The 27,393-nt window shown below is 33.9% G+C and overlaps 1 protein-coding gene and 1 long non-coding RNA gene across 6 annotated transcripts in view; one reads left to right on the forward strand and one right to left on the reverse strand.

The window, feature by feature from the left end:
• LOC111511304 (anoctamin-4) overlaps nucleotides 1-27,393 on the forward strand; it is an 89,819-nt gene that overhangs the window by 52,242 nt on the left and 10,184 nt on the right. For all 5 annotated transcript variants that reach the window (XM_074173091.1, XM_074173092.1, XM_074173093.1 and 2 more), the window contains 4 exons: nucleotides 601-744; nucleotides 9,634-9,791; nucleotides 19,460-19,605; nucleotides 22,909-23,114. In XM_074173091.1, the coding sequence (XP_074029192.1) occupies nucleotides 601-744; nucleotides 9,634-9,791; nucleotides 19,460-19,605; nucleotides 22,909-23,114 (654 nt within the window). The remainder of the gene's footprint in view (nucleotides 1-600; nucleotides 745-9,633; nucleotides 9,792-19,459; nucleotides 19,606-22,908; nucleotides 23,115-27,393) is intronic.
• Nucleotides 9,634-10,211, reverse strand: LOC141481479 (uncharacterized). Its single transcript, XR_012465005.1, has 2 exons — nucleotides 9,998-10,211; nucleotides 9,634-9,925 (listed from the first exon to the last, which is right to left on the reverse strand). It is a non-coding gene; the product is annotated as an uncharacterized lncRNA (long non-coding RNA).

The raw sequence follows: 27,393 nt of genomic DNA on the forward strand, positions 1-27,393 counted from the left end.
AAAATCTCACAATGAAGTGTTTTTTGAATACGTTCAATAAAATAGTAACAAAAAGAAAGTGATAAAAACGTGGATAACCATCATTGTGCTCTATCAAAAAATATTTCGATTATTCACTATGTATGGTGATAGGTATTTTTATAGCATATCTTTCATTTCTACAACACTTGTTCTATTTCAAATATGGAAGCCATCATCGTCTACAAACATATCGGTTCCCAACTTTTCATTATCCGACATGTTCCGATTTAATTAGAATCCATAATTTATTATGAGTTTTCTTTTATATTCATTCCTCTTTTATAAAATTTTATCGACATATTTCAAGTTGCAATTGGCAGATTTAAAATGGTTTTTGAATTTTTTTGCATTGCCATTACTTCATCGTATTTTCGGAATCTTCAGTGTCGGTATTATCAAATACAAATCACAATATATAAAAATATTGGAACTCACATCATCGAACATTAAACATAAGTACAAAAATTTCATTCAAAAATTGATATAATTTATTATTATATCAATTTTTAGATTAAATTTTGACGTTTATATGTTTATTGTTACAAACATAGAGAGTAATGGATCATTTCTTATTTTCAGATTTATGGAAAACTTTCTATTTGGCTTACCGACTTTGAAAATCCCAGAACACAAAAACAGTACGATAATTCAGTATTGTATAAGAGATATTTATTATCTTTTGCTAATAATTACGCAGCTTTATTTTATGTGGCCTTTTTTAGAGTAAGTATTCATGTTTCCATCTGATAAAAAAATATTTATTTTCAAACAAAATCAATAGTCAAATGGTTACCATATTAAAATGTTATCGTTATTTTACTCCCGAACCACTCTTTCTTTCATAATATTGGACTCCGACAGTTATCTATTAGGGAATTTTTTTTGTCAATGAGAACACCAGTGTGTGACATATAGTAACATCAAACGGTAAATATTTCTTCCATTTTATTATTGTTTTAGAGTATGCATCTTTTGAGTTATTCAGTAATTGTGAGGGTAGTGTTTTTGTTGGGATCGTTACATAGGTGAAAAACGGTGGAAGACTTTGTTTGCATTTTACCGTTTGAATTAGTTCCAAAATTTTCGAACGTCGTACCTGGAAAATAATTCTGGATTATGTACCTACTTCTCTACCCAGCACATCACCACTGATGAGAATCATTGCATAAAAGTATAGGAAAAATTTAAGCTTCAGTTTTGTCTCGTCATTATCGTATCTATTGAAGTGGTTATTGTTTCTGTAGGGGGGGGGGGGGTCTTGTGATACATCTTTTTGAAGCTCCTGATACATGCTTCACAACCCTATAATATAATGTCAATATCTTCAACTACTACAAAATGGCGGAACTTTTAATAATTGCCTGAATACATTCACATTTAACTACATAATATGAGGTAATAAGCTTGAGGTCAGTTCAGAAGATGCTCGAAATGGTTGCATTGACCTTCTTGACATACGATATCCGATATTTCACGCCGAACATTTTTGAACACACTAATGTCAATATCTCTACAAATATTTATTATTCTCTGCCGTTTATCCAATATTGAAGCAGGTTCCCATAAAAAAAGTCCAAAGTTGTCAAATCTGGCGAGCGGGCTGGCCATTCTGTAGGACTTCGACGGCCAATCCAACGACGGGTAAAAGTAGTATCCAAATAATTTCTTACTTGTCTGGAGTAATATGGAGGTTCTCCATCTTGGTGGAATACAATATCCATATCGAATTCATTAGGATTCGCTTCGACGATTTCAGTGATGAAAGGGTCAACAATAGTTTCCAGCATATTTGAATACAGTTCCCCTGTTATATTTTGATCAATAAATAGAGGTACTTCAATATGATTTCCCAATATTCCTGTTTTTTGGATATCGGGTGTGTGCGGCAATTTTGTCTGTGAAAATTGCCGTTAAAAAATGTACATTTGTCACTAAAAAAATATTGTGGAGATAGGTAGGATGCCTTGCAATGGTTTCCGTCATGATTTCGCAGAATTATGTTCTTCGATCAGGGTCATCTTTAGTTAATTGGTGTACCATGTTAATTTTGTATGGATGATAGCTATTCCTCTTCAAAAGTCTCCACACAGTAGAAGGAGACACCTCACGAACATTCGCGACGGAATAAGTACACTGTTTAGGATTTACTACCATCTCACCAATTATTTGCACTTGCTGTTTGTTCTTCCGAAGTGGACGGATGACCTGCGGGCTTTTTGTTAGGTAAACTACCGGTAGTTGTGAATTTGGATACAAGTTCCCTCAAATATTTTCCACAGATAGGACGATTCGGAAAACGTTTATTGAAAATCCTTTCGGTCTCGAGAAAGCTACGCGTCGCACCATAAATAAATATCGTTTCAATTTTTTCTTTCAATGGACGAGAATTGAGCATTTTAGAGATTGTTGACGGGGTACCTTTCTACTAGTAAAACCGAAAACTAAATGGAAATATCCTAACTGAAAAATGATGTTCACTGTCGTACTGACATTTTTTGTTATTTTAATAAATAAAAAATAACTTAACCAACCTTATCGGGTTGTTGGAATTGTCATATGGCAGATAAAAAAAATATTTCTAGAAATATCGATATTAATGTGTTCGTCTTCGGGAAATTATTAAATGTTCTGCCATTTTGTACTAGGTGAAGAATTGACTTCATATTCTAGGGTTGTGAAGTATTCGTCACGAGCTTCAAAATGATGTGTCACAAGATCCCCCTTTCCATTTAATTTTTTTTCCCCAGATGGCGCCCAGTCGGCATCTTGAAAGTAACATTTGTCAATTTCACTTCAAAATAAAGTATTCATGCAATAATTTCATTATCACAAATTTCAATTTTTTGAGTTGACCCGTTCAAAATATAAAAGGGGGGAGAGATTAAAGAAATGCACTGTGTATGAAATATAGTGGTACTTGGAATCAAAATGAAAATTCTATAATTTCACATTTCTCTAAAAAGGACCGAATGACTGAAAAAACAATGTTCAGAAGACTAAAGGAAAAAAATGGATTTGAAGAGAAATCGAAGTAATCTTCAATTTCAACTTTTTTTAGTAGATTGAACTTATTAGTGGAAAAGTAGACCGATATACAAGTCTTCGTTAATTGAATATTCTATTTGCCAACAACAAACGAATCAATGTCAGTCAAGATTGTGGAAATCTCTGTAATCATTTTTTTCTGGATTTGGAAATCATGAAATTGGACCTTTCTTCATGATATCATATTGTAGACTTTGTCGGACGAACCTGGGAAATCTATTGTTAGTATTTCATATTTAAATCAGTACCTAACCTACACTGAGAACCTATGAATAACTAAGAAGCTGTTTTTCTATATGGATTATTCCTGCTAAAAGATACACAGATTCATATTATTTCTTATTGATACCTACATGTAATATATGCTACAAAAAAGGAATTTATTTTGAAACATATTCGTATTTGATTATCATGCAGAAATGTTGAACAATAATCATTTTGTTCTGGAGTAAATCAGAGATTTTCATTGACCGAGATTTTTCACTATCCAAAAAATGAAAATTGTAATGGAAAACCAGTAGAGGGCCAATGACGGTTCTGAACCTTCCCCACCACTTGTCTTCGACCTTGCATGATTTCCTCGATATTCAACCTTGAATGGAACCTCGTAACTTCACTTTGGGTTGTAGTAGAGGAGGTTGTGGTCTTATGAGAACTGTGGTGTGAATGTTTCAGTCATTCCAAATACTCCTCATAATCACGTGGTATTATATACGAGATGCTTATTGCTCAGTAAAACAGTTCGGAGGATGAGTTCAAGAGTCCGAATAAGAATAAAAGAGACAGTGAAAAGGTGCCGATGTGGAGAAGCAGGCCAATGTCGCGTATTCAAATACTCTAAAAAATGATAGGGAGGATTGTACATTGTGGCATGAAACGAACTCATCGAACCCAAATCCCTGCTCCTTAAAGGGCCCTTTCTTGGAGGGTTCTTTCTCCAGCTTCACTGGATTGCATAACAAAACGGAAGGGTAACCAAAGTTGCCAAACAGTCGAAGATGGCACACGGCGAAATGGATGATTAGAAAAGTAATAGCGATTCACGTTTTTTGTTCGTAGCAAGAGATCGTAGGTAGGTCTATGTATATATGGTTTTAGGTGGATGAGCATATTCCAATTGAGTCTTGAGTATGTGCCCTTAGGAGTCGCTCCATGCCAAAAATAATAATAATAACAGTTCAAAATTACAAATGAAGACGCAGTATTACCGGCCCCCAAAATGGATTTGATTCATTTTTTTTGTCCAATTCAAAACTAAATCATAATTTTCTAAAAAAATCAATATTGGTATCGAAAACTAAATATATTCAAGTTGAAAATAATGAAATAATTTCAATCAATTCGTTTCCACAATGGGTAGAGGACACAATTTGACCAAAGGTCGTGTTAATGTTTTTTGACCACGGCTTTACGAGTAAAGCATTGCAGCCATCATTTAGAAAGATGGGTGACAAGCTGAGCTCTCTTCAGACGGTGTATGAGAAAAAATACCGATCAGAGCTTGACCTGCCAGACCGCCGATTGCAAGTTGTTCAAGTATAGGTGCTTTGGAGATCAAGCCCACCACCACACCCTCAGATGCAAGTTGTTCCACCACCACTACCAGGAGTCATCGCCGGACCGTCAACTGGATCAAACCTCCAACTGGTGCAAGTTGAGGAGCAACTGGAGCATCTTCTACTACCACCACCATCACCCCTTCCCCAGGTGCAAGTGGTTCCTCCCGAAAAAGAAGCTGCCAAAAAAATTCCTCTTTCCAAAAATGTAGATGAGGATAACAAAATCATGGGGTTCTTTTCCTATATGTAGGCTGTGAAAAAGAAATTGTCAAACATGTGGCGGTTTTGTGATGCTTCCGATAAAAAAGTTATCAATCTGTAGGCAACCCCTGAGAAAAATAACCCATTAAAGATGGGTTATCTTTCTCATGTCTTGACCCAATATTGGAGCAAACAGCAAAAATAATTTATTTTCGAGGCATGATCATCAAAGAAGTCGAAATGGGAAATGGTCTACACAACCAACAAAAAATTATGGATTCAACGATCTCCATCTTGTAAGTGATTTACCCCAAAAAAAATACAGAACAAAAATTAACAAAGTGAAAAGTTTTGAAATTTCTATAATACTCACCACTTGCAGTAATAAATAACCTGTATCATCGATACGGAACTCATTTGCATCCTAACAGTGTACAATATTCAGTACAGAAATAATGTTAGGAAAAAAATGTTTTGGCTTTCTATTTCTCCATTCTCATACGAAATAAATGTGGAAATCCATTGTATTGTAATTCAATGTTCATATAAGAGTAGTTGTTTCGAGAGGACTCTTTCTTCCAGTTTTGTGTCTGGAAATTATTTCTTTGCGTGATCTACACATTTCAGTGATTCCATAACGAATGTTTGGAGTACAAACTGTATTGAAAAAATTATTTTTGTATAATGCAATGATCATATATGGAAGCAGTTGTTTCGAAACAATACTTTCTTTCATGTTATTCAATGTTTATATATGAGTAGTTGTTTCCAGAGGGCTTTTCCTTTCAGTTTTGTGTCTGAATGTTACTTTTTGGATATTCTACATACCTTTGTGGAGAGTTTATTTCGAAATTGATTGTTCTCTTCCTTGCAGTGGAAGATTCTCACATTTTATCAAATGAAGTTGAACAAGTAGAACGTCAAAATTTTTCTTTCTAAAAAAATTATTCTTTCCTGAAAGTAAACGATGATGAAATATACATCTCGAACATGAAATTTAAATCTTAAAATGATGTTGCTTATCCGTAACATATCTGCTCTTAATGGTATTCAAAACGGAAAAGAGGAATTCTGGCTCATTGCCTTCCTGACAATTTCGATTCAAAATTAGTCTTTCAACGGGGAAAATTTAGACGCACCTCGTCTCATGTATCCATTTCATATCCTGTATATTTTGCGATACTTAAATCATTTACAGTTAAGGTAGTGGCTCAGCGACTGAGTTCAGCTTATGGAAGTATCAACTTACTCAGTTTCTGCATCCGCTTAGTCTGAATATCATAATCATCAGAGAGAGTTGGTGTAACAAATGATCCAACACCTCATCTTCTAACATTTGGGTTACTAACATAATTTCTCCTACTCCCAAATTTGTCAATTGTTCTATTCATTGTAAGTATCTGTGGGCAACTGAGCAGATTTCATTCATTGACATTATAATACTAAGGTCAATAATCTATACCTTCTTCACGTAATGCCTCAATTAAGGCCAATATTCCATCATTTTGTCCAGTATGTCCAGCCAATCGCAAACTCCAAAGTAATCGAAGATGACCAACGAATTTTTCAATATATTCCAATAAATTAACATAATCTATGTCAGATAGTTATTCTTATTATGTTTTGATCACTTTGTTACAATAGTTAGTATACAAATAATAGGTGAATTTTCAAATGTCAAAAGTCTTACTGTTATTGGTGTCTGAAATGTTTAGATCTAGTAATAAAGTCTTTGACATGAAAAAGGTATCTCGCACTTATCCATATTTGAAATATACAGTCTTTTAGAAACGTTGTTCCAAAAATGCTCATATATTCTGAGAATTATGATTTAACTAGTCCCTAGAAATTTTGTGGAGCAGTCAAGGTTTGGAGCTAGAGCCACACTCAATAGGTTGGGGTGGGTTATAAACTTTCAAGTACTAAAATATAAAGTTGACATTTCATTCAATTTTTTTATTCGTAATAGAAATTTAGATTATGACTTTCTTCACGTTATACAAAATTCATTGAATTTTGAGAATAGTCATTTTTTTCTGGAAATTTAAATACTGATAACGATGACGAAATTCCAAAATTGATTGAAATAAACATGAAAAGAATCGGTGAGAGTCTCGCAACAGGCTCAATTTGAAAAAACGAGGATAGTATTGTTACGGAAAGGAAGAATATGGTCCTATCTCGACTGTACTATCAGGAGAGCAAAATGAATCGGAACAGTGAGTTTGCCAACATATATTGCGATGGAATCAAGGAATATATATACAAGGAGTATATTTGCAAAAAATAGTCAAAATGAGTCAGAGGAAAAATGATATATTTCTCATTTCGCGGTAATCAATCCAATGAACCAGAAAAACTACGGATGATGTTCGATTCCGCAGTCCAATAGACTGAGTCTGAATGACATGTTATTCCGAAGTCCTGATCATCAAAATCCTGTGGACTTTCCATTGAAGAAAAATCGCATTTTGTGGGGATATACGCTACATGTTTCATCGAGTAGTTATAAGAAAGGAGGACAGACCATTCCACCCTTCATAGCACGATATGTGAAAAACAAAAATGCTGCAGACTTGCCTTTCCCAGAGCTTATCATGCTATTGTCAACAAACAATATGATAATAATTTTCTTGAAAGTTATTATACTGGAATTATGTCAATAGGTAATTTACGTTCATAAAAAAAGGTGAATTTGAGATACGGAATTGATTTTTTAATTCTAAATGGGTTATTAATGAATCACCTGAAACCCTTAGATCTAAATCGATCTAGAGAATTCATTCGAATATTGAACTGTCTGTTAAAAAAGTTTTGGATAATTATTGGCATCCCGAAAAAGATATGTTCACTGTTTACATTTATTTTTGATTTTCATGAATGGAACAAAAAATGTATTGGAAGTGAACATATTTTTGACCAAAAGACAAAATATAAAGTTGGCAATGATTATTTTTGAGCCTTTAGGATCCCTCAATGATTCAATTATGAAGGTGGGAATTATTCTACAAGATTTGTGGAGATATGACATCAAATGGGACAATAACGTACTTTTAGAAATTTTCAAAAAGTTCAAGTGAATTGACAGTTCAAAAAAGTTAAATGAAATCGAAAGTCCGCGATGTTATTCTTTGTTAGAGTTGCATGTAACAATTCCACAATTTGAATTGGAAGCAGCAGTTATGAGAAGCAAACTATTTCTACAGTTCTCCGAAATGAAATCAGATAAATCAAAATTTTGGACAGACTCTAGAATTGTTCTGTGGTGGATTAGGTTAGAAATAGCGAAATGAAGATGGGTACTAGCCTTATACATGTTGCAGCAAAAAAAAAGATACCAAAGGATGATAATACGTATATTGAAGAACCTGAAATGCCCAATGAAAATGAGGATACTTCGCCGGAGGAAGTAATTAAAAAATGAAAAATTGACGTAGGAAATAGAAAAATCGTATATTTGTATTATAATCGAACAGACAGGAGAAGGAGAATTGAAGCCGAAGAAATTTAGGAAGCTGAAAAACTTCAGTGGAAGCTTGTTTAACAGAGTTATTTTGTGAAGGAAATCAAAGAACTACAGGAAAAAAGAATTTGAAAAGAGCGAAATCAAAAAAACTTTGTTCTTACCTGGACGGATGTAATATTCTTAGGGTGCGTAGTCGTGTTTCTTGTGACATATCTGATTTGCAAAAAAATCTGTAATATTAGATGAAAAACATGAATTTTCGAAATTTCCCGTGAGCAGTGCACCTAGAAATAGCGAATGCATTGATCACTGACTCCGCAATAATGGTGATCTAACGAATGTATTCTAGAAGAGGAAATTCTTGTACACTAAAGTTTCAATCAAAATGTTATCACATCCAAACTTTCCGTTCAAGGCATGAACTGGGTTTTCAAATCTACCAGCAACCTTCAACGGTAATACATAGTCTTCCTCTAGAAGTAGAAAATATATTGAATCATCGATCACTCACAAAAGTTCATTTGGAATATGAAAATGTTGAAGCTCTGATTCCAATTCTTTTCTTACTTGGACCTCAGATCGACATGAGCCCAAACTTCCTTTTGAAGGTGATTGACAATGTTTCATGATGAATTTCATTGGTTCGAACTTCCATTGTCTAATAATATATAAAATAATTTAAAATCCCAAGAGAACTAATACAAATTAGAAATTAAAAATAATAGCTGAAAGTAACAATTATATTAAGCAAAAAAACCTGAAATGGAATTACAGTGAAATAAAATTGAACAATTAAAAAATTGAACAATTAAACAAAAAATAAAAATAAAAAATGAAGAGATTCCAAATCAAGTTACTTCACGACGTTTCGATTGCTAGTATCCACAATCGTCTTCGGGTGATTACTGATTTTGAAATTGATAAAAAACATTCAGATATATTGTTAGAACATTAAAATAAATTCAGCTTCTCGACAGATGTGTCAATGAACCTAATGAATATATTACTTTCTTCTTAATTATATTCTCTAATTGAATTTGGTATCTGGAATGGACTGAGAATAGTACAATTACTGTTTTTCAACTTTATAACCAATGTTCAACGGTCCTCAAGCACAACAGAGCACTAATTTTGCACACAGCTTCTTTGTTTTCCATAGAACCAACAATCGCCACAAAATAATATATATTTCTAGTACTGAATTTAAATCAATATTTCAAACCATTAGCACATATTTTGGAAAAAGAACATATTTTTTAAAGCAAAAGATTGGTGGCTCCGCTATCGGAACCAAGCAGAATGACGGCTGATTCACTTCTTCAATTCATTCAATCATTTCAGGGTCGTTTATCTAGTACACCTGGTACTATCGTTAGTATGCCTGTCATCACAAAAGATTCTTGTACTCCACTAACTTGCGTCGTAGACTTATGCACGCTATTATTTTTCCTGATCATATTCAAAAGAATGTTTGGAAATATACTGGCACTGATTTTACCGTGAGTATTCTGTATTTTCATATATACGATGTATCGGATGTTACCCGTTTTGACGTAGTTTTTGAAAATGGATTATACAAGAACTTTATGTCTTTTTTTTCTTACTGTTTTTTTGGTATATAACCTTCCACAATCTGAAAAATAAACAAAACTGAATCAATAAAGAATCTGCTGAAGCGTAAAAAAGGGCAAGCTAAAAAGTTTACCCCGGAAAATTCCTGCGTAATGTAAACCACTGAAAAGTCCAATCAGTCAGTAACTTGTACTATTCATGAATTTTGGAAAAAATTTCTACTCCCAGCTTTTTTTAGTGGTCGACGTTTCGGAAACAATCTTCTTGCGTGCAGAACTCAAAATTCAATTGAAAAAATTCGCCTCAATTTAAAAAAAGCTGTATTGACATACGTATGTCAACTTGTAGGCAAGATGCATGAATACGACAGGTTACTGACTAATTGGCCTTTTCAGTGGTTTACATTTTATTTAAGTAGTAACTTTTCGGGGTAAACTTTTCAGTTGTCTGAAAGGTACTTTGAAGAAATATTTCGTATGCGAAGCAGTAGTATTATTACATTCTGTGAATGTTATTTGTGAGTAAATCCAATCAATTTTCTTTGATCAAAATGATTAAAAAAAGATAAATCTTTCTGAAACTTTGTGAAGAGCCATTTTTCATCCTGAACAACTTTTATCAGTATGATTTAGAAATGATATGTCAAATTTACATACAAATTTACTGCACGAACCTTTCTCGATTGCATATCATTTCTAGAAACATGTGGATTCCAATGGCATTCCAGGATAACTTTCCAAATTTCTGCCACCGAAGTTGTCGGTTGATTGGTCAAACCACCAACACTGACATAAAAACTTGGCAAGTTGACTTGGGTGTCACACCAATAGGTGATTCCACTTAAATTGAAATCAATATGGGAATGATCAGAATGGCCGGTTGCTACATTAACGATTGATCATACTATAAACAGAACATAAAGACCCATGTAACAAATCAAATGAAAGAAAGGGTTCTCAAAATTTCTGACATTTCATTCCATAAAAAAACCTGGATTTCCTTTCCTGTCAAAATTCATATACTTCATAATTCCTAAAAAAGTTGTATCTCATCCATAGATAATTTGAATAATATTAATGTTTCACTTAATGTGAACAATCTTTCACATTATTTCAAATAATGTAGAGGCTCTGAATTGATTCCAATTTCGATTCTTTATGCTTCATTGGCTTTAATCAAAGATGTGACCCCAGGTTCATCTAGAATTTTCAAATCCGTAAACAACAATAATAAAATTTCAAACAAAAATGTTTTAACGCTTGATAGAATATTTTCAAAATTGAAAGACGAAACTCCCTGCACGAACTGTTCGGATGTAGTTTACTGTATACTTTGTCGCATCTGTGATAAAGAACTTATACGAGAAACATACAGATTAGAATCACAGCAAACAAGAGTGACAATAGATTGCACCCGTAGAGGTGTGAATTGAGTGAGCAAGTCTCTAAGGAAGGACACTGCATGGATTATAACTCAATAAAAATTTTATCTACAAAAAATCATTACCAAGAGGCTTTTCTTAGAAATGATACATATGATACAAATAATTTCTTAAATGAAACAAAACCGATTTTAATCAGTTAAGTGAAATTTACTCTTATTTAATTTGTATGGATGATCATAAAAAGAGAGAAATTCATCAGTTTTCCTCCAACCCCAAAGTCATAACATTCCATTTGCCTAAAAGTGAACGTTTTTGGGATATTTGCGAAAAACTGAAGATATGTCCTGAGAAGCGATAACATTCTGTGTGCAACAATCGCATGATGCAACTTTCTTATAACATAGGAATAATTGTCAACCTCCTTCACATTTTTTAATGTTGGTAGTATTCATACCATAGTACAGGTAAATTAGAAACACACCGACAGTTTTTTTATTCGTTATATACAGGCTGATTCACGGTGGATGGCACATTAGACGTTTCTGGTGAACCAGACAACGGATCACTTTGAAAATTCAATGGAGGGCATATTCGGACATTCTCTAGCCAACTAAAATATTTTCGACAATGCGGTGTTGCCGCTTCTATTAGAAAGCAGTAGCAACTTTGATTTTTCAAATGGAACACTCTGTATATAATATTATTTTTGGAATCTCCAACAATTGCCCGACAACTTTTCTTGATATTTCCCTATACCTATCTGTTACCGTTTTCGAAATAAAAATTAATTTCAATTTTTTTCTTCGAAAATCATGACTTCTAAAAATGCCGATATCTTTTAGTTAAGAAGTACTATGATATCGAAATTTGGTTTGGAGTTAGGTGATACTTAGACACTTCCCACACGTCAGCCTAATCTCCGTTACTTCAATACAGGGTGGTAAAAAAATACAGTTTTTTCGTTTGCTTGAAAAAGTTGCTGAAATTTGATTATTTTAAATGGAACACCCTGTATATTATTGAAAATTCGGAAAGCTGCTGAAATTTGCTTTCTTTCTATGTATATCATACCTATACCTAACTAGTCAAGTTTCGGACTTATGAACATTTATTTGTGAAAATGTCCCTTCAGAATGGTATTTCCATTCGGTATTTGGTAAGCAGGCCATGATTACTATTTGACAGTAGCGTTGTGACATTCTCCTAATAATATCGACATTTTCGTCACTTCAGAAGTTGCAAATACCTTCAAAACGATGGAACAAAACTATTCAAACGAAGTTCTTATGAATTTGTTTATTATTTTTGGACAGTGTGACAAAATTATCAGCAGAACATGTGAAAAGTTCAATGAAATGTATCCGAATCTACCGCCAATGAACCTCAAGAAATTTATACGAATTCAGAACAATTTCAATATGTTTGGATAAACTTTAAAAAAGCACCGAGAAACTTGAAATTGGAAATATTGATATGAATAATTATAAAAAAGTAAAACAATCATGTGGAATATTTCAAAATATGTTCGAATCGCTGGCCGTTCACTTCCAAGCACTTTAAAATGCGGGTGTTGACTGCTTTCGTGGTGGCAGATCTGATTTCATTGGGATCCAAATCTTCAAATGTTTGGGCAATCCTTTCTAACAATTCATCTCTCGAACGCACGGGTATTTTGTAAACTTTTTCTTTAAACATTCCCCACAAATAAAAATCTAATGGATTAAGATCGGGTGATCTCGCTGGCCAATTCCATGGTCCCAAGCGCCTCATCCACCGATCGTCAAATAGTCTATCCAGTTCTGCGCTCACTTCTCTTGTGCAATGTGCAGGAGCTCCGTCTAGTTGGTAGCAACAGTTTCGATAATCTTCGAGTGGCAGATTATCCACGAAACTGTCTATAGTATTCTCCAAAATATTCAGGTAGCTTCTGGATGTTAATGACTCCTCGTATATCACGTACCTCAATTTGTTGTCCATCAACATGCAGAAGACATTAAAACTAAATTTTTCTTGAAATCCGGCTTCTTTTGTGACGTGAGGATTTTCACTGGACCAATAATGACGATTTTTTCTATTGAAAATCCCTTCTCTCGAAAATTTAGATTCATCAGTCCAAATAATTTTATTTAAAAAAAGTGGATCTTCTTGAATGCGTGTCAACAACATTTCACAAAATTCTACTCTCTGTTGAGGATCTTGAGGCTTCATTGCTTGAATTTTGGTGAATTTATAATCATGCATTTTATGTCTTCGCAAGATTCTTTGAACCGATGAATATTTTATACCCAAATCTTCTTCAGCACTTCTTATCGATGATTCGGGAAATGCGTGAAAATATGCTAAGACATTAATCTGGTTGTCTTCGAAAGTTACGGGTCGAGGCAAGTTTCTTGGTGCTTTTAAAGTTGATCCAAATGCATTGAAATTGTTCTGAATTCGTATAAATTTCATGCAAGTGAGGTTCATTGGCGGTAGATTCGGATACATTTCATTGAACTTTCTACATGTTCTGCTGATAATTTTGTCACACTGTCCAAAAATAATAAACAAATTCATAAGAACTTCGTTTGAATAGTTTTCTTCCATCGTTTTGAAGGTATTTGCAACTTCTGAAGTGACGAAAATGTCGATATTATTGGGAGAATGTCACAACGCTACTGTCAAATAGTAATCATGGCCTGCTTACCAAATACCGAATGGAAATACCATTCTGAAGGGACATTTTCACAAATAAATGTTCATAAGTCCGAAACTTGACTAGTTAGGTATAGGTATGATATACATAGAAAGAAAGCAAATTTCAGCAGCTTTCCGAATTTTCAATAATATACAGGGTGTTCCATTTAAAATAATCAAATTTCAGCAACTTTTTCAAGCAAACGAAAAAACTGTATTTTTTTACCACCCTGTATTGAAGTAACGGAGATTAGGTTGACGTGTGGGAAGTGTCCAAGTATCACCTAACTCCAAACCAAATTTCGATATCATAGTACTTCTTAACTAAAAGATATCGGCATTTTTAGAAGTCATGATTTTCGAAGAAAAAAATTGAAATTAATTTTTATTTCGAAAACGGTAACAGATAGGTATAGGGAAATATCAAGATAAGTTGTCGGGCAATTGTTGGAAATTCCAAAAATAATATTATATATAGAGTGTTCCATTTGAAAAATCAAAGTTGCTACTGCTTTCTAATAGAAGCGGCAACACCGCATTGTCGAAAATATTTTAGTTGGCTAGAGAATGTCCGAATATGCCCTCCATTAAATTTTCAAAGTGATCCGTTGTCTGGTTCACCAGAAACGTCTAATGTGCCATCCACCGTGAATCAGCCATACTCTTTGAACAAATTTTCTTTGGACAACTGAATTGATAAATGAGCGTTTGACATAAGTTAGGCTTATCGATAGTACACCTAAAAGTCATAACATTCTATGTGTCTAAAAGTGAAGGTTTCTGAGATAATTGAGAAAAACTGAAGATATGTCTTGAGTACCAACGTAATTTCCTATGTGCAATAATCGCATGATGCCACTTTCATACAACATATCGGAATAGTTGTCAACTCTCAGAACATTTTTCAATGTAGGCAGAATCGAAAACATAATTTGGGTGGGTCAGAATGAGAATGAAATATTAACTGAAAAACAAACGCAATTTTAAATTCATAATACTCCACTCAAATGGGAGTTTAGATCTGAAACCTAAGATAAGTACTCTTGATTTGTTGAATTTTATGTTGGAGTATCATTTCTAAAGCCCTTTCTATAGTCTATTTCAAAAGAGTGTAGAGTAATAAATCATGAAGTGTCATAAAATTTGCCTGAATTTCGTTGTCGTCCATGGGCGTAGGCAAATCTTAGGATTATTAAACTTAATAATTAAAGTAAATTAAAAATTACAGACATAGATAATAATAAAAGGCCATTTTTGGGAAGTAATTTGGTCTAAAACTAAGTACCTACATGTATTTAGGTAAGTAAAATTTCTTAAAAAAAGATTAAGATTAATTTTAGTGGTTCTTGTAAACTTATTTAATATGCAATTTGGGTTCATATACTTGAGCATGATTTCTCAAAAAAGGGTTAACACTTAGTTCCGAGGTGCCATGTCATTATAATAATCCCTTTTTGACCCTGCCCACCAATCATGCAATACCTATTAAACCCAGGTAATTAAGAAAAAGGGTTTAAATATATTGTAATGGTGTCTTAAACATTCGAGTTATAATAGTAATTGTTACTACACCAATTAAACGTACAGTGATATTGTGATATAGAAATAGTGAAAAAGTTATAAAATGGGGACATTTATTCCAAAGAAAAGAAGTGTAAAAAATTCTCCGCTATCTGTTTGCGAAAAAGTTATAATTTTAAATGTATATGATTGCATAAAACACGATCACCCTAGTTTGTCTGTGCAAGAAAGTGTTGAGCGATGTGCCCGAATGACTGGAATTGGACAGTCCACGATTTTTAAATTATTGCGAGAAAGAAAGATATCAGGCCAGGTAAGTCCATGCAAGAGAAAATCAGGAAGACCAATAAAAATCTTAGATGAAGACACCAAATGTGACATTCGAAGAGAAGTTCATTCGTTTTATTTTAAAAAGGAAATACCCACTCTTGAAAAAATATTTATCGAGATAAGCCAAGATAACGATATTCCTTTGATATCCAGAAAACTTTTATGGAAAACTTTAAAAAGTATGAATTTTGCCTGGGAAAAGCACAATCGAAAGGCACTATTACTGGAAAGTGATGAAATTGTTTGCTGGAGACGAAAATATTTGACAACTTTAAAGCAGTACCGCAGAGAGCAAAAGAAAATTTTTTATCTTGATGAGACGTGGATAAACGAAGGTTATATAGTCAAAAAAATGTGGCAAGATAAAAATATAACAAGTTCTCGCCAAGCTTTCATAGAAGGCCTTTCGACGGGTATTAAAGTGCCTTCGGGAAAAGGGAAGAGGCTTATAATTGCTCACATTGGAAGCGAAGACGGATTTTTAAAAGAAGGTTTGTTAAGCTTTGAGTCGTGCCGGACGGGAGATTATCATGAGGACATGAATTCGGATGTCTTCGAAGACTACTTCGGGGAAATGTTAAAATTTCTTTCAGCTGATTCGGTCGTGGTTATGGATAATGCAAGCTACCATTCAAGGCGCTTAGAGAAGGTACCAACTTCAGCTTGGAGAAAGCAAGAAATTATTAACTGGCTGTCAAATAAAGGTATTCAGTTTGAGACGAATTCAGTAAAGAAGGAACTACTAGCCATAGTAAAACAACATAAATCTCGCTTCATGAAATATGTCGTAGAAGATGTAGCAGAAAAGTATAAAGTAACTGTGCTGCGCCTACCGCCATATCATTGCGAATTAAATCCTATAGAACTTATATGGGCACAAGTTAAAGGATATGTTGCAAGGCACAATACCACATTTAAAATGAAAGATGTCAAGGTATTGTTTGATCAAGCCATTATGGAAATCACATCAGAAAACTGGCAAAAAGCAATCCAGCATGTTTTAAAAGAGGAAGATAAAATGTGGGAACTGGACAACTTGGTCGATCAGGTGGTTGACCCTATAATTATAACACCAGGGGATGATGACAGTTCTTCGGATGAAGACTATACTGATGTAGAATAATTTAATTGAATTGTAAATATACTGTAGCGGGATAAGCAATCTGGACAGAGACCAGTGTATCAGTGACAGTGACACTTTTGCTTAGGTTAGGGTTTAGAATTAAGGGTAGTCTGAATAATTATTTTCTCGGAAGGTTCTCGAAAATTGTACCTAGTAATCTCTAGAACATTCAATTAGGGTATAAATAGAGTGTTGTTAAACGTTAAAGGAAGTACACAGTTTTAGTATTGTTCAAGTGTCAAATTGTAATAACGTATCCAGTAAAGTTCTTGTCGTTTTTGTGAATAAATTGATTTAAAGTCCCCACAAGTGTTTCAATACGTAAAATTCGTTCGTTTGTGTTTGTGAGTATTTCCCGATTTCGGTTCGTATATATTTTATTGTTACATTTTATATTTTTTTAATAACACTGTTCTGCTGTATTAAATTTTTATTTCCTTTAATATAATTTTTATGAATGCATATTCTTTTGGCAATTATCCCACTAGCGCGCCTCTGGCTCAGTATTTATCCGTCGATAACAATGGACAAATCCCTTAAAACAGGGTGATACCTACCTGCTCTTTATGAAACGACATAATTTTGCAATGCGGACTAGGGAAGTGACAGAATTTATTGACGGATCACCCTGTAGCGCTTTTGAATACTTAATGAGATTTTATTACTCTACACTCTTTTGAAATAGACTATAATTGGTTTATCAAGAAAAATCGATCTATTCACCATATGGTTTTGAAAAAACAATACTGAAAAATTTGTGTATTTTTTATGCATTGGTCTATGGCATACAAAATAGTCCGGAAAGTTCTACTATGCAATTAGTTATCACGAATCGAAAGAAAAAATATAGGACCAGTACATGAGCATTCTCAGAAGTTAAAAAATGAAGCTAATAGAAGAATTGAAAAAATGGTTCGGATGAGTCTGAATTAGACCGTCATTGTTTCCGGTAGAAACAAACTAATATATCGATATTTACATTAGACATGATTGACAATAACCCAAACGAGTTTGTATTGTTGTCAAGTCATCTGTTATCATTTCAGTCAGTGGAGATTGTGTCAAAATGGATTATTCATTCGAAGAATATACAGATATGTATTTCGTTAATGGTGAAACAGGGGGAAATGCCAGAGCTACTGCTGAATTATATCAAAATAGATATCCAAACAGACTTCATCCACATTTCACTACTTTTATTGCTGTGCATCGACGATTGAAGGAAACAGGGTCGTTTAAATTCAGTAAACACCATTGTGGTACGAATAGAACAAAAGATAATGTTACGGAAGAACACATTCTTGAACAATTAGCAGCTGATCCTTCTACGAGCATTCGAGCCATTTCTTATGGTTTACAAGTGTCACAATCAACAGTCGGGTAGCACGTGAACAACTATTGTACCCATTTCGCCTGCAGAAGGTGATGGCCCTAGATGCTGGTGATTATGGCCCTCGTAGATTATTTTGTGGATGGTTTTTGAGGATGTTCGAAGTAGCAAACAACTTTCCCAGATTTGTTTTATTCACGGATGAGGCAAGTTTCACAAGAGAGGGGTATTTCAGTAGTATAGGAATAGCCATTTATGGGATGAACAAAATCCGCATGGAATGCGCAAAAAAGCTACCCACAGAACTTTTCAGTCAACATTTGGTAGGAATTATCGAAAATCATATACTTGGAAAACTTTTTTTTTCTCCCCGTGTGAATGGACAGAACTACCGAGTTTTTCTTGAACATGTTTTACCTGAGCTACTTGAAGAAGTATCTCTATTGGTTCGTCAAAAGATGTAGTTTCAATATGACGGAGCACCGGCCATTTTCAACGAATAGACGTGATCTCATACACTGCCCTGCACGTTTTCCGGATTTAACGTTACTAGACTTTTTTTGTGGAGATACTTCAAGTCCCGGGTGTATTCGACACCTGTAGAATCTGTTGAAAATTTAACGGCAAGAATTTTAGCTGCATGTAAGTTAATACATGATACACCAGAAATATTCCAAAGCGTGCGACAGTCACAGAGACACCAATGTGTATCGAACAAAATGGTACTTGAAGCCTTTTTTGTTTCTATGTACTGCACCCTATAAACCGTTTTTATCATTTGAGTAGATATTAATGCAAAATAATTGTTTTTCTTCTCCAAAAACATGATGATTGAAAAATATTTTCCTAGATAATTCTGAAGGAAATGACTTTGATAATGTTACTCCAACATAAAATTTAACAAATTTAAAGTACTTATTTACAGTTTTTCACAAATATTATCTCAGACAACCAAAACCTCTGAAGATTGCTTTCCACCGAAACCTAAATGGTGAAAAAATGGAAAAATAAATAAGATGAAATACCTACTACAATAATGTTAATAGAATACTCATAAGCAATTATAGATCTGTTCAAAAATCTGTAAAAAATATGATTTTCCGTTAATCAGCTATAATAGATAGGTACCTACCTATACTGTTTTTCATAATTGAAATATTAATGAACATTGAATGTTTTCAGTGATAAAATTGTTTGAAATAATTCATTAATTATCATTTTGTTTTTGTAGTCCCGCCAAGCAATTTCTCAAACGAACCTTGAAATTGAAATATTGGAATGAAACTGAAGATCTACATGATTTGCCACAATACGAAGAAGAATACAAGCTCTTGCCAACAAATAGATATTTGTTGACCTCCGAATTTTGTGAGATGGGTCAGTTTCAGTAGTAATTATTATTTACCCTTAGAACTAATCGACTTGAAGAAATGTAAATTGGGTTGACATTACTTTTTTTTATAATTTTTGATGAAAAATATTACGTCGTAACATTCATAAATCGAGGAGAAAGGGGATATGAATAAAAAGAAGGATTACACTTTAAATAAAAAATGAAGGAATACCTTCTCCGTAGAAGGAAAAGAAGTGAAGTTGAGGAAAATAAGATGCCTAAAGGTAAGTATATTCCCTTAAAAAATTACTTCACTTGCTTGAAATGAGTAAGTAGCTTGCCACTACTGACCTTCTGATCAATTCCATAAGTAATTTATCATCACTTCATTCTGTAACTCAGTAGAAATAGCTCACTGCAAATGAGTGAATTAGTAGCTAGTACGTATTCAATTTATATCATAAATAACAAATTATTGTACATTCATTAAGCCATATTACAGTTGATAACCGAGTTAATGAGAAACAATGCAAGTATCAGAGGTGCAACATGAAAACTATTCAACTAAATTATGAGTAGTGACTTCAGTTTCCATTATATTTGTCATTTTTTCCGACTCGGTGCCCATCAGTAATTTTGAGAAGTTTCTCGATTAGATAAGAAAACTATCCTTTTTCTATTTTAAATGTCAAAAAATTAAACACCGATTTCACTGGCGATAGTCAAGTTGGGCAGAAAGACTTTTGTGACTTCTGAAAGAAAGTTTTTCATTTTAAAATCATCACACTTCTATGTCCTCAATAAATGAGCATACTATATATCTTTTGTAGCCATTGGTTTTTGAAAATTGGACGTTCAAGATCACTGAACCTAACCATTTACCTTCATAGATAATAACTCAGGCTGCTTCCACTTTCCTTGAACTCAATTATATTCGTTTTTGTGAACACGTCAGAGAATTAATAAATTTCAACACTCGGAAAACAGCCAACTCCCCCCAAACGGTCAGCTCCCGCTAAACCGGTGAGGCGGAGAGAGGGAAGAGTGGATAGGTGAAAACATTCGAATGACCTATAAATAGTCATCTTTCGGAGGAATAAGTCCAGTCATCACCCGAAGACGATTGTGGATACTAACAATCGAAACGTCGTGAAATAACATGGTTTGAAATCTATTAGTTTTTATTTCTTTTTAATTGTTCAATTTTAATTCTTGCGTGTATTTTATTTTATCGTAATTTCAGTTCAGGGTTTTTTTGTGCTTAATATAATTATTATTCTCAGCAATTTCAGATAGACATGAGCCCAAACTTCCTAACGTACATCTTTTTGAAGGTGATTGACAATGTTTCATGATGAATTTCACTAGTTCGGACTTCCATTGTCTAATATATAAAATGATTTGAAATCCCTGAAACAACTAAAAAAAGAAGAATTAAAAATGAATAGCTGAAAATAACAATTATATTAAGCAAAAATAATCTGAAATGAAATAATAGTGAAATGAAATACAAGTAAAAATAGAACGATTGAAGAAAAAATAAATAAATAAAAATAATAGTAAAAATAAAAAGTTAAGAGATTCCAAGCCACGTTAGTTCACGACGTTTCGATTGTTAGTATCTACAATCGTCTTCGGGTGAAAACTGGAATGATTCCACCGAGAGATGACTATTTATGGGTCATTCGAATGCTTCCACCTATCCACTCTTTCCCTCTCTGCTTCACCGGTTCACGTTCACAAAAACGAATATAATTGAGTTCAAGGAAAGTGAAAGCTGCCTGGGTTAATATCTCTGAAGGTAAATGATTAGGTTCAGTGATCTTGAACGTCAAATTTTTAGAAACCAATGGCTACAAAGGATATGTAGTATGCTCATCTATTGAGGACATAGAAGTGTGATGGCCATTTTTCGCTTGATGATTTGTTTCCATATGTTGCGGATCTCTACGCTAGCTTGACTGAATACGTTGTTGGACAGCAACCTAAACCATTGTTCCTCTCTGTGCATGATCTCAGCTTGAAATCACTCGATATTGTGTTGATGGGTCCAAACATGGTCTGCTATTCCTGATTTGCTGGTTTCCCCTCGCTGTGTGTGTTTCTTGTGCTCGGCAATGCGAACATTCAATGGCCTCTTAATTTCACCATTGCGTTGCCGAGCACAAGAAACACACACAGCGAAGGGAAACCAGCAAATCAGGAATAGCAGACCAAGTTTAGACCTATCAACACAACATCGAGTGGTCCCAAGCTGAGATCATACACAGGGAGGGACATTGGTTTAGGAGAAAATTCGAGGAACTCGCATACATGCTGTCCAACAACATATTCAGCCTAGCTAGCGTAAAGATACGCAACATATGGAAACCCATCATAAAGCGAAAAATGGCCAACTCCCGCCAAACGGTCATCTCCCACTCAACCAGTGAAGCGGAAAAAATGGAAAGCGGGGATAAGTGAAAGTACTCGAACGACCCATAAATAGTCATCTCTCGGAGAAATCAGTCCAGTCATCACCCGAAGACGATTGTAAATACTAACAATCGAAACGTCGTGAACTAACGTGGCTTGGAATCTCTTAACTTTATATTTATATTTTCATTTTTATTTCTTAATTTTTTGTTCAATCGTTCCAGTTTTACTTGTATTTTATTTCACCATCATTTCATTTCAGGTTATTTTTGCTTAATATAATTGTTATTTTCAGCTATTCATTTTTAATTCTTCTTTTTTAATTGTTTCAGGGATTTCAAATCATTTTATATATCAGACAATGGAAGTCCGAACTAGTGAAATTCATTTTATATCATATTGATAACGGATGATAAAAATATGTGGCCCTTCCTTATAGATATTCACAGAAATGAATTCAAATAACTTATCAAAATTTCCTGTGTATCCATAAATGTTGTCTTGAAGAAGTTTTGCGATTAAACTTTTTTTGAATACATACTGTTAACTACAACATACCAAAAATTCAAACGGATACAGGCGAAACCAACAAACTGTCAATATTTGATACCCTGTAATTCCCAAACTGCTAAATAACGAAGGTTGTGTCGACAGTAACTTCTGATCGGCATGACCTGAACCACAACGTATAAAAAGTCCAGAAAATCGTATCCATATATTTTGAAGAAAACCCTTTCAATTCTGCATTTTCCTCGCGTAGGTATTCCTTTTCCTTCCACGGCTTTTGAAGATAATCCTTCTTCTTTCTCTCAATGAGAATTTCCTTCGGATTAATTCATATCACTAAAGTCATTTCTTCAGATATTATATGCAATGAATACCCTGAAACAGATCATTCCCACGAATATTAAAGGCTTACTTTTTTTTTTCAGTAATTGAATTTGGGTTTATAACATTCTTCGTGGCCTCTTTTCCACTGGGACCACTTCTTTCTTTAATAAAAAATGTAATAGAAATGCGACTCGATGCTCACAAACTCGTTGTAAGATACAGAAGACCAATACCAAGAGTTGTAGCAGGCATCGGAGCATGGGATGGAGTTTTGTTAGGACTTACCTACCTTAGCACAGTTACGAACGTAAGAAATCATTAATTGATGAGTGAACTGAATAATACACATGCTGTTTCGGTGCCAAGGTGCCAACATTCGATTAAAAATACGAAACAAATGATGTGTTGTACAAATTATCATATACACAGGTAAAGTGTTTTTCAACGACATTCTTGGACATATTTTCGAACGAATCCTTCAATCTAGAGCAGGGGTCTCCAAACTACGCGGGCCAAATCCGGCCCACCAGTGTCATCAATCCGGCCCGCGACAGCCAATGATTACCTAATTGTTGTTACTATTGCTGTGATAAGTTGAAGAAGGAAACACAGAATGATAATTACTCGGTTTTATTTACTTGCAAGGTAAAACTTAACGACAGAAATGATGACAAAGAAAATTCAACTTAAGTATCTAAGTTTAAGCATATTAATAACTAACAAATAATTGAAATGAATCACAATAAAACAAAAACACTAATGAGATTTATGTAATCGTGATTTTCCACCGACAATACTTTGTAGTTGTGGATCAATTTTACTTGTACCAATTATCAAAAGAGATTTAAGATGCTCATCGGTTAATTGAGATCTGTAAACATTCTTTGTGTACTTCATCTTGGAAAACGTTTTTCTCACACAAGTAAGTATTACCAAAAACAGAAAACAACCCACGAGCAAATTTATGCAAATTATCAAATTGTTCCAGTGGAAGACTCTTATAAAATTCCAACAAAGATGAATTTTGAGATTTGTCACTGCACCGTAAATCAATAATTTCAATTTGGACTTCCGGAGCCAGGGTTTCAATGTCAGAATCAAAAGGATTTTCAAAAATCTTATTTTCATTCGCAATGACATCAAAATCTAAAAAACGAGTATCAAAATTTATCTTCAAAACACTCAAAGTTTCGATTGCAAAATTGACGGGAAATTCAGTCTCTGTAGTGTGGCTGAATATTTCACATGTTTCAAAATTTGTGAGACATTTTTTACGTAATTGCGATTGAAATAGTATTATTTTCTGCCTGAAGGATTTGATATTGGTGTATAAATCAGGGAGAAGCTGATTTTCTCCTTGCAATCTCAAATTCAGTTCGTTCATATGATTTGTCAAATCAACACATCCATTCACTATTTTCTAAATCGGCAAAAGGACGCTGCTTCTCATTTAAAAAATTTCGATCTCTGCTCGAAGTTCAAAAAAGCGCTTAAGGACTTTTCCGCAACTAAGCCAGCGTACGGCAGTATGATATGGTAAATCATTTTCTCCAATCTGTTGAATGAACTCGCGGAATTGTCGGTGTTTCAGCCCAGTGGATCTGATGAAGTTAACAACTGATATGACTGGTTTTAGAACTTCAGACATATCCAAACATTTTCCGCACAAGGACTGTTGATGAATGATACAATGTAAGACTAATGGTTTTGAACCACCATCATTTTCTACAGCCTTTGACACAAGTGCAACCACTCCTTTAGTTATACCATACATATTTTTGCCTCCATCAGTTGTTATAGATTTCAAATTTCTCCATCGAAGGTTCTTTTTATTGATGGTATTTCCAACTCCCTTAAAAATATCTGACCCAGTTGTCGTGCCGTGAATACTATCAATATCAAGAAGTTCTTCATACACTTCATAGCTTTTATCTATTCCGCGAATAGAAATCAACACCTGAGCAGTATCTGACACATCCGTTGACTCATCCAATGCTAGAGAAAACCACTCATGATGTCCATTTTTGTCAGACAGTTGAGATGATATATTTTCTGCGATGTCTTGCACCCTCCGAGCCACGGTGTTTGCTGACAAACTGACACTTTTAAATAAATTTACCTTCTCGGGGCATATTTCTTCAGCTACTGCAATCAAGCTTCAATTACAAATTAAACATAGCGCCTCATTACTGAACTCAATCACAAAATACTGAAAGTTCCATTTTTCTTGGAACGTTCTGCATTAACTGTCGATTTTTCGCTTCTTTTCCATACTAACAAATCACAAATGAAAACAATAAGTCAAATCAAAATACTTTTATTGACGGGTGTTAGTTTATTCCATAATAGACAGTTTCTCTTCCTTCGCCTTTCCTACGCAGACTAACTCGCAGTTGCGCCGCTAGCCTTTTTATATGCAATTATTACTGCCATCTCGAGGTGATCGGAATACACTAGCTAGAACCAGAACTTTCTCGAACCAGCGCGGTAATTCCAAATATTTAATCACGCTTAATGCCACCTAGCGGGTATCTGAAAAAGATAGTACATAGTACCACTACTCGCCACTAGATGTCGTTAAGTGTCACAATACACAATAATAATTGAAATGCAAAAAAAGCGTAAGTTTGCTAAGGTCACGCACTTTGCGACTATCCTAGTCTAGAAATATAGTTAAGGGCAGAAATTGGCCCTTGGAACAAACTGAAAATATCATTATGGCCCGAAGGCTTCAAAGTTTGGAGACCCCTGATCTAGAGCAATAATTTATAAATATTTTCCATCTCTTTTTCTAACAGTTCCCTATTTTGAAAGATGTTGAAAGCTTCCACCTTGTATCAAGCTAGTGTCTTCAAAATTTTCAAAACGTAAACTGAGTCGTACAACTATTGTACTTTAATAATTATGTTAAACCTAAATAATTTAATAACGATCTGGTTTCCCACGAATCTCAGTAGGAAAAAAATCAAACCTATAACATAACTGAGTACGAACAAGGAAAAAAAAGATAAATTAGAACTGAAGCGGCAAAAAGAGATGACTAAATCATACTTCGCAAATCTTATAGTAATGAAAAATGATTTTTTCAAATTGATTCTAAATTTTTGTTTGAGCAAATCTTTTAAAGAGTTTGATATAAAGATGATATATAGGTATCAAGTAAAACTTGATACCTTTATAATACATCAAATTTTGCCCATTTTTGTTTTCATCACTTTCAAATTGTCTTGTTGTTTCATTTCGTTTATCATTCCACATATTATGTTCAGTTTTGCATTTGTCAAGAACAACTTCAACAATTGAATGGAACTGACCGATACTTGATAAAAATCCATGTCATAACTAACTTGTAAGTTCAATTGTGATTTCCACTATAAAAGGTTCACAGAACTGCGACACGTGTTTAGCAGTACAATAGCGTTCTCAAGCTGAGAAAATAAATGTTGTAAGTAAAATTTTCAGCATTCAACATTAAATTCAGGATTTTTGCTCAGCCCTATTTTCAAATTTCATGAAGGCCATAAATAGTAGGTAGAGATAGAGGGTAGGTTAAATTGTGAGCATGTTACCTATTTCACAGTACTTATATTTATGAATGATTCCAAAAAATCGACTTAGAGATGAGAGATATATCCAAAAATTACACCGCAATCGATTACTGTCAACCTACAAAAAATCAACATCCATCCTTCCATACATCCATATGCAAAAAAAGGATTAATAAATAAAACCTATGACATGGTCCGTAAATTTTTAGAAATCCTAATATAAAAAAATAACTCTTTCCTGCACTTGGATTTACCCCTACAAGAAGCAAATACCAGTGAGGACAACCCCCTGTGAAAAAAAAACAGTAATACAAGGTGAAGGGAACACAAGATGGCGGCTGAGATCACGTTGGCCACCGTATATAAGTAAACAGAAATAAATTCACTCCCGGTCGGTCTCTTTGATGTTTCGGGTCGAGATTTTATTTTTTGCTGGCAGATAGCGGGGCAGGAGGGAATAGGCTAAGAGCTGTTGTGCACCTCTGCACGAGGTTCGATCAAAAAATATGTGACCATGATCTGACTTCGTCATTGCTACGAGAAGCTCCCAATAAATGTCTCATATGATTTTGAACTGTTTAGGAATTGATAAAAAATAAGACAAGGTGGTGAAATAAACGTATATTTCATATAGTAAGATTATACAATTTAGGTCAAAAACTTATGCTAATCTATTCTTGAGGTTTTTTCAGAATGATCAGTTTTTGATTGTCTTTAACATTTGGTTTCAAATTTTTATTGGCAAATTTTAAAGTATAATCTATTCTTACCCTTGTAAAAAGAGAAAATGAATAATTCAAAAAAAAATTATCACAAGGGTGAGGAATGTTGATTTTTAAAAACATTGTTTTGAGCTGGTTGCCTATGCAATCAGTGGTACATAAATTTTTGAAATGATTAAGAAATTCTGTCTCTAGATAAATGATACATTGTAAAAATTAATCTGGAGGCATATATAAACTTCCCAACTGTTGGGCTACTGTATTACTATATGCCTTGAAATGACCATATACATTTGTTTCATTCAGTGAGGTACTA

Source organism: Leptinotarsa decemlineata, unplaced genomic scaffold (genome assembly GCF_025532065.1).
Source record: "Leptinotarsa decemlineata unplaced genomic scaffold, Ldec_3_MD MMD2_tig00000199_RagTag_RagTag, whole genome shotgun sequence".
NCBI classification, from domain to species: Eukaryota; Metazoa; Arthropoda; class Insecta; order Coleoptera; family Chrysomelidae; genus Leptinotarsa; species Leptinotarsa decemlineata.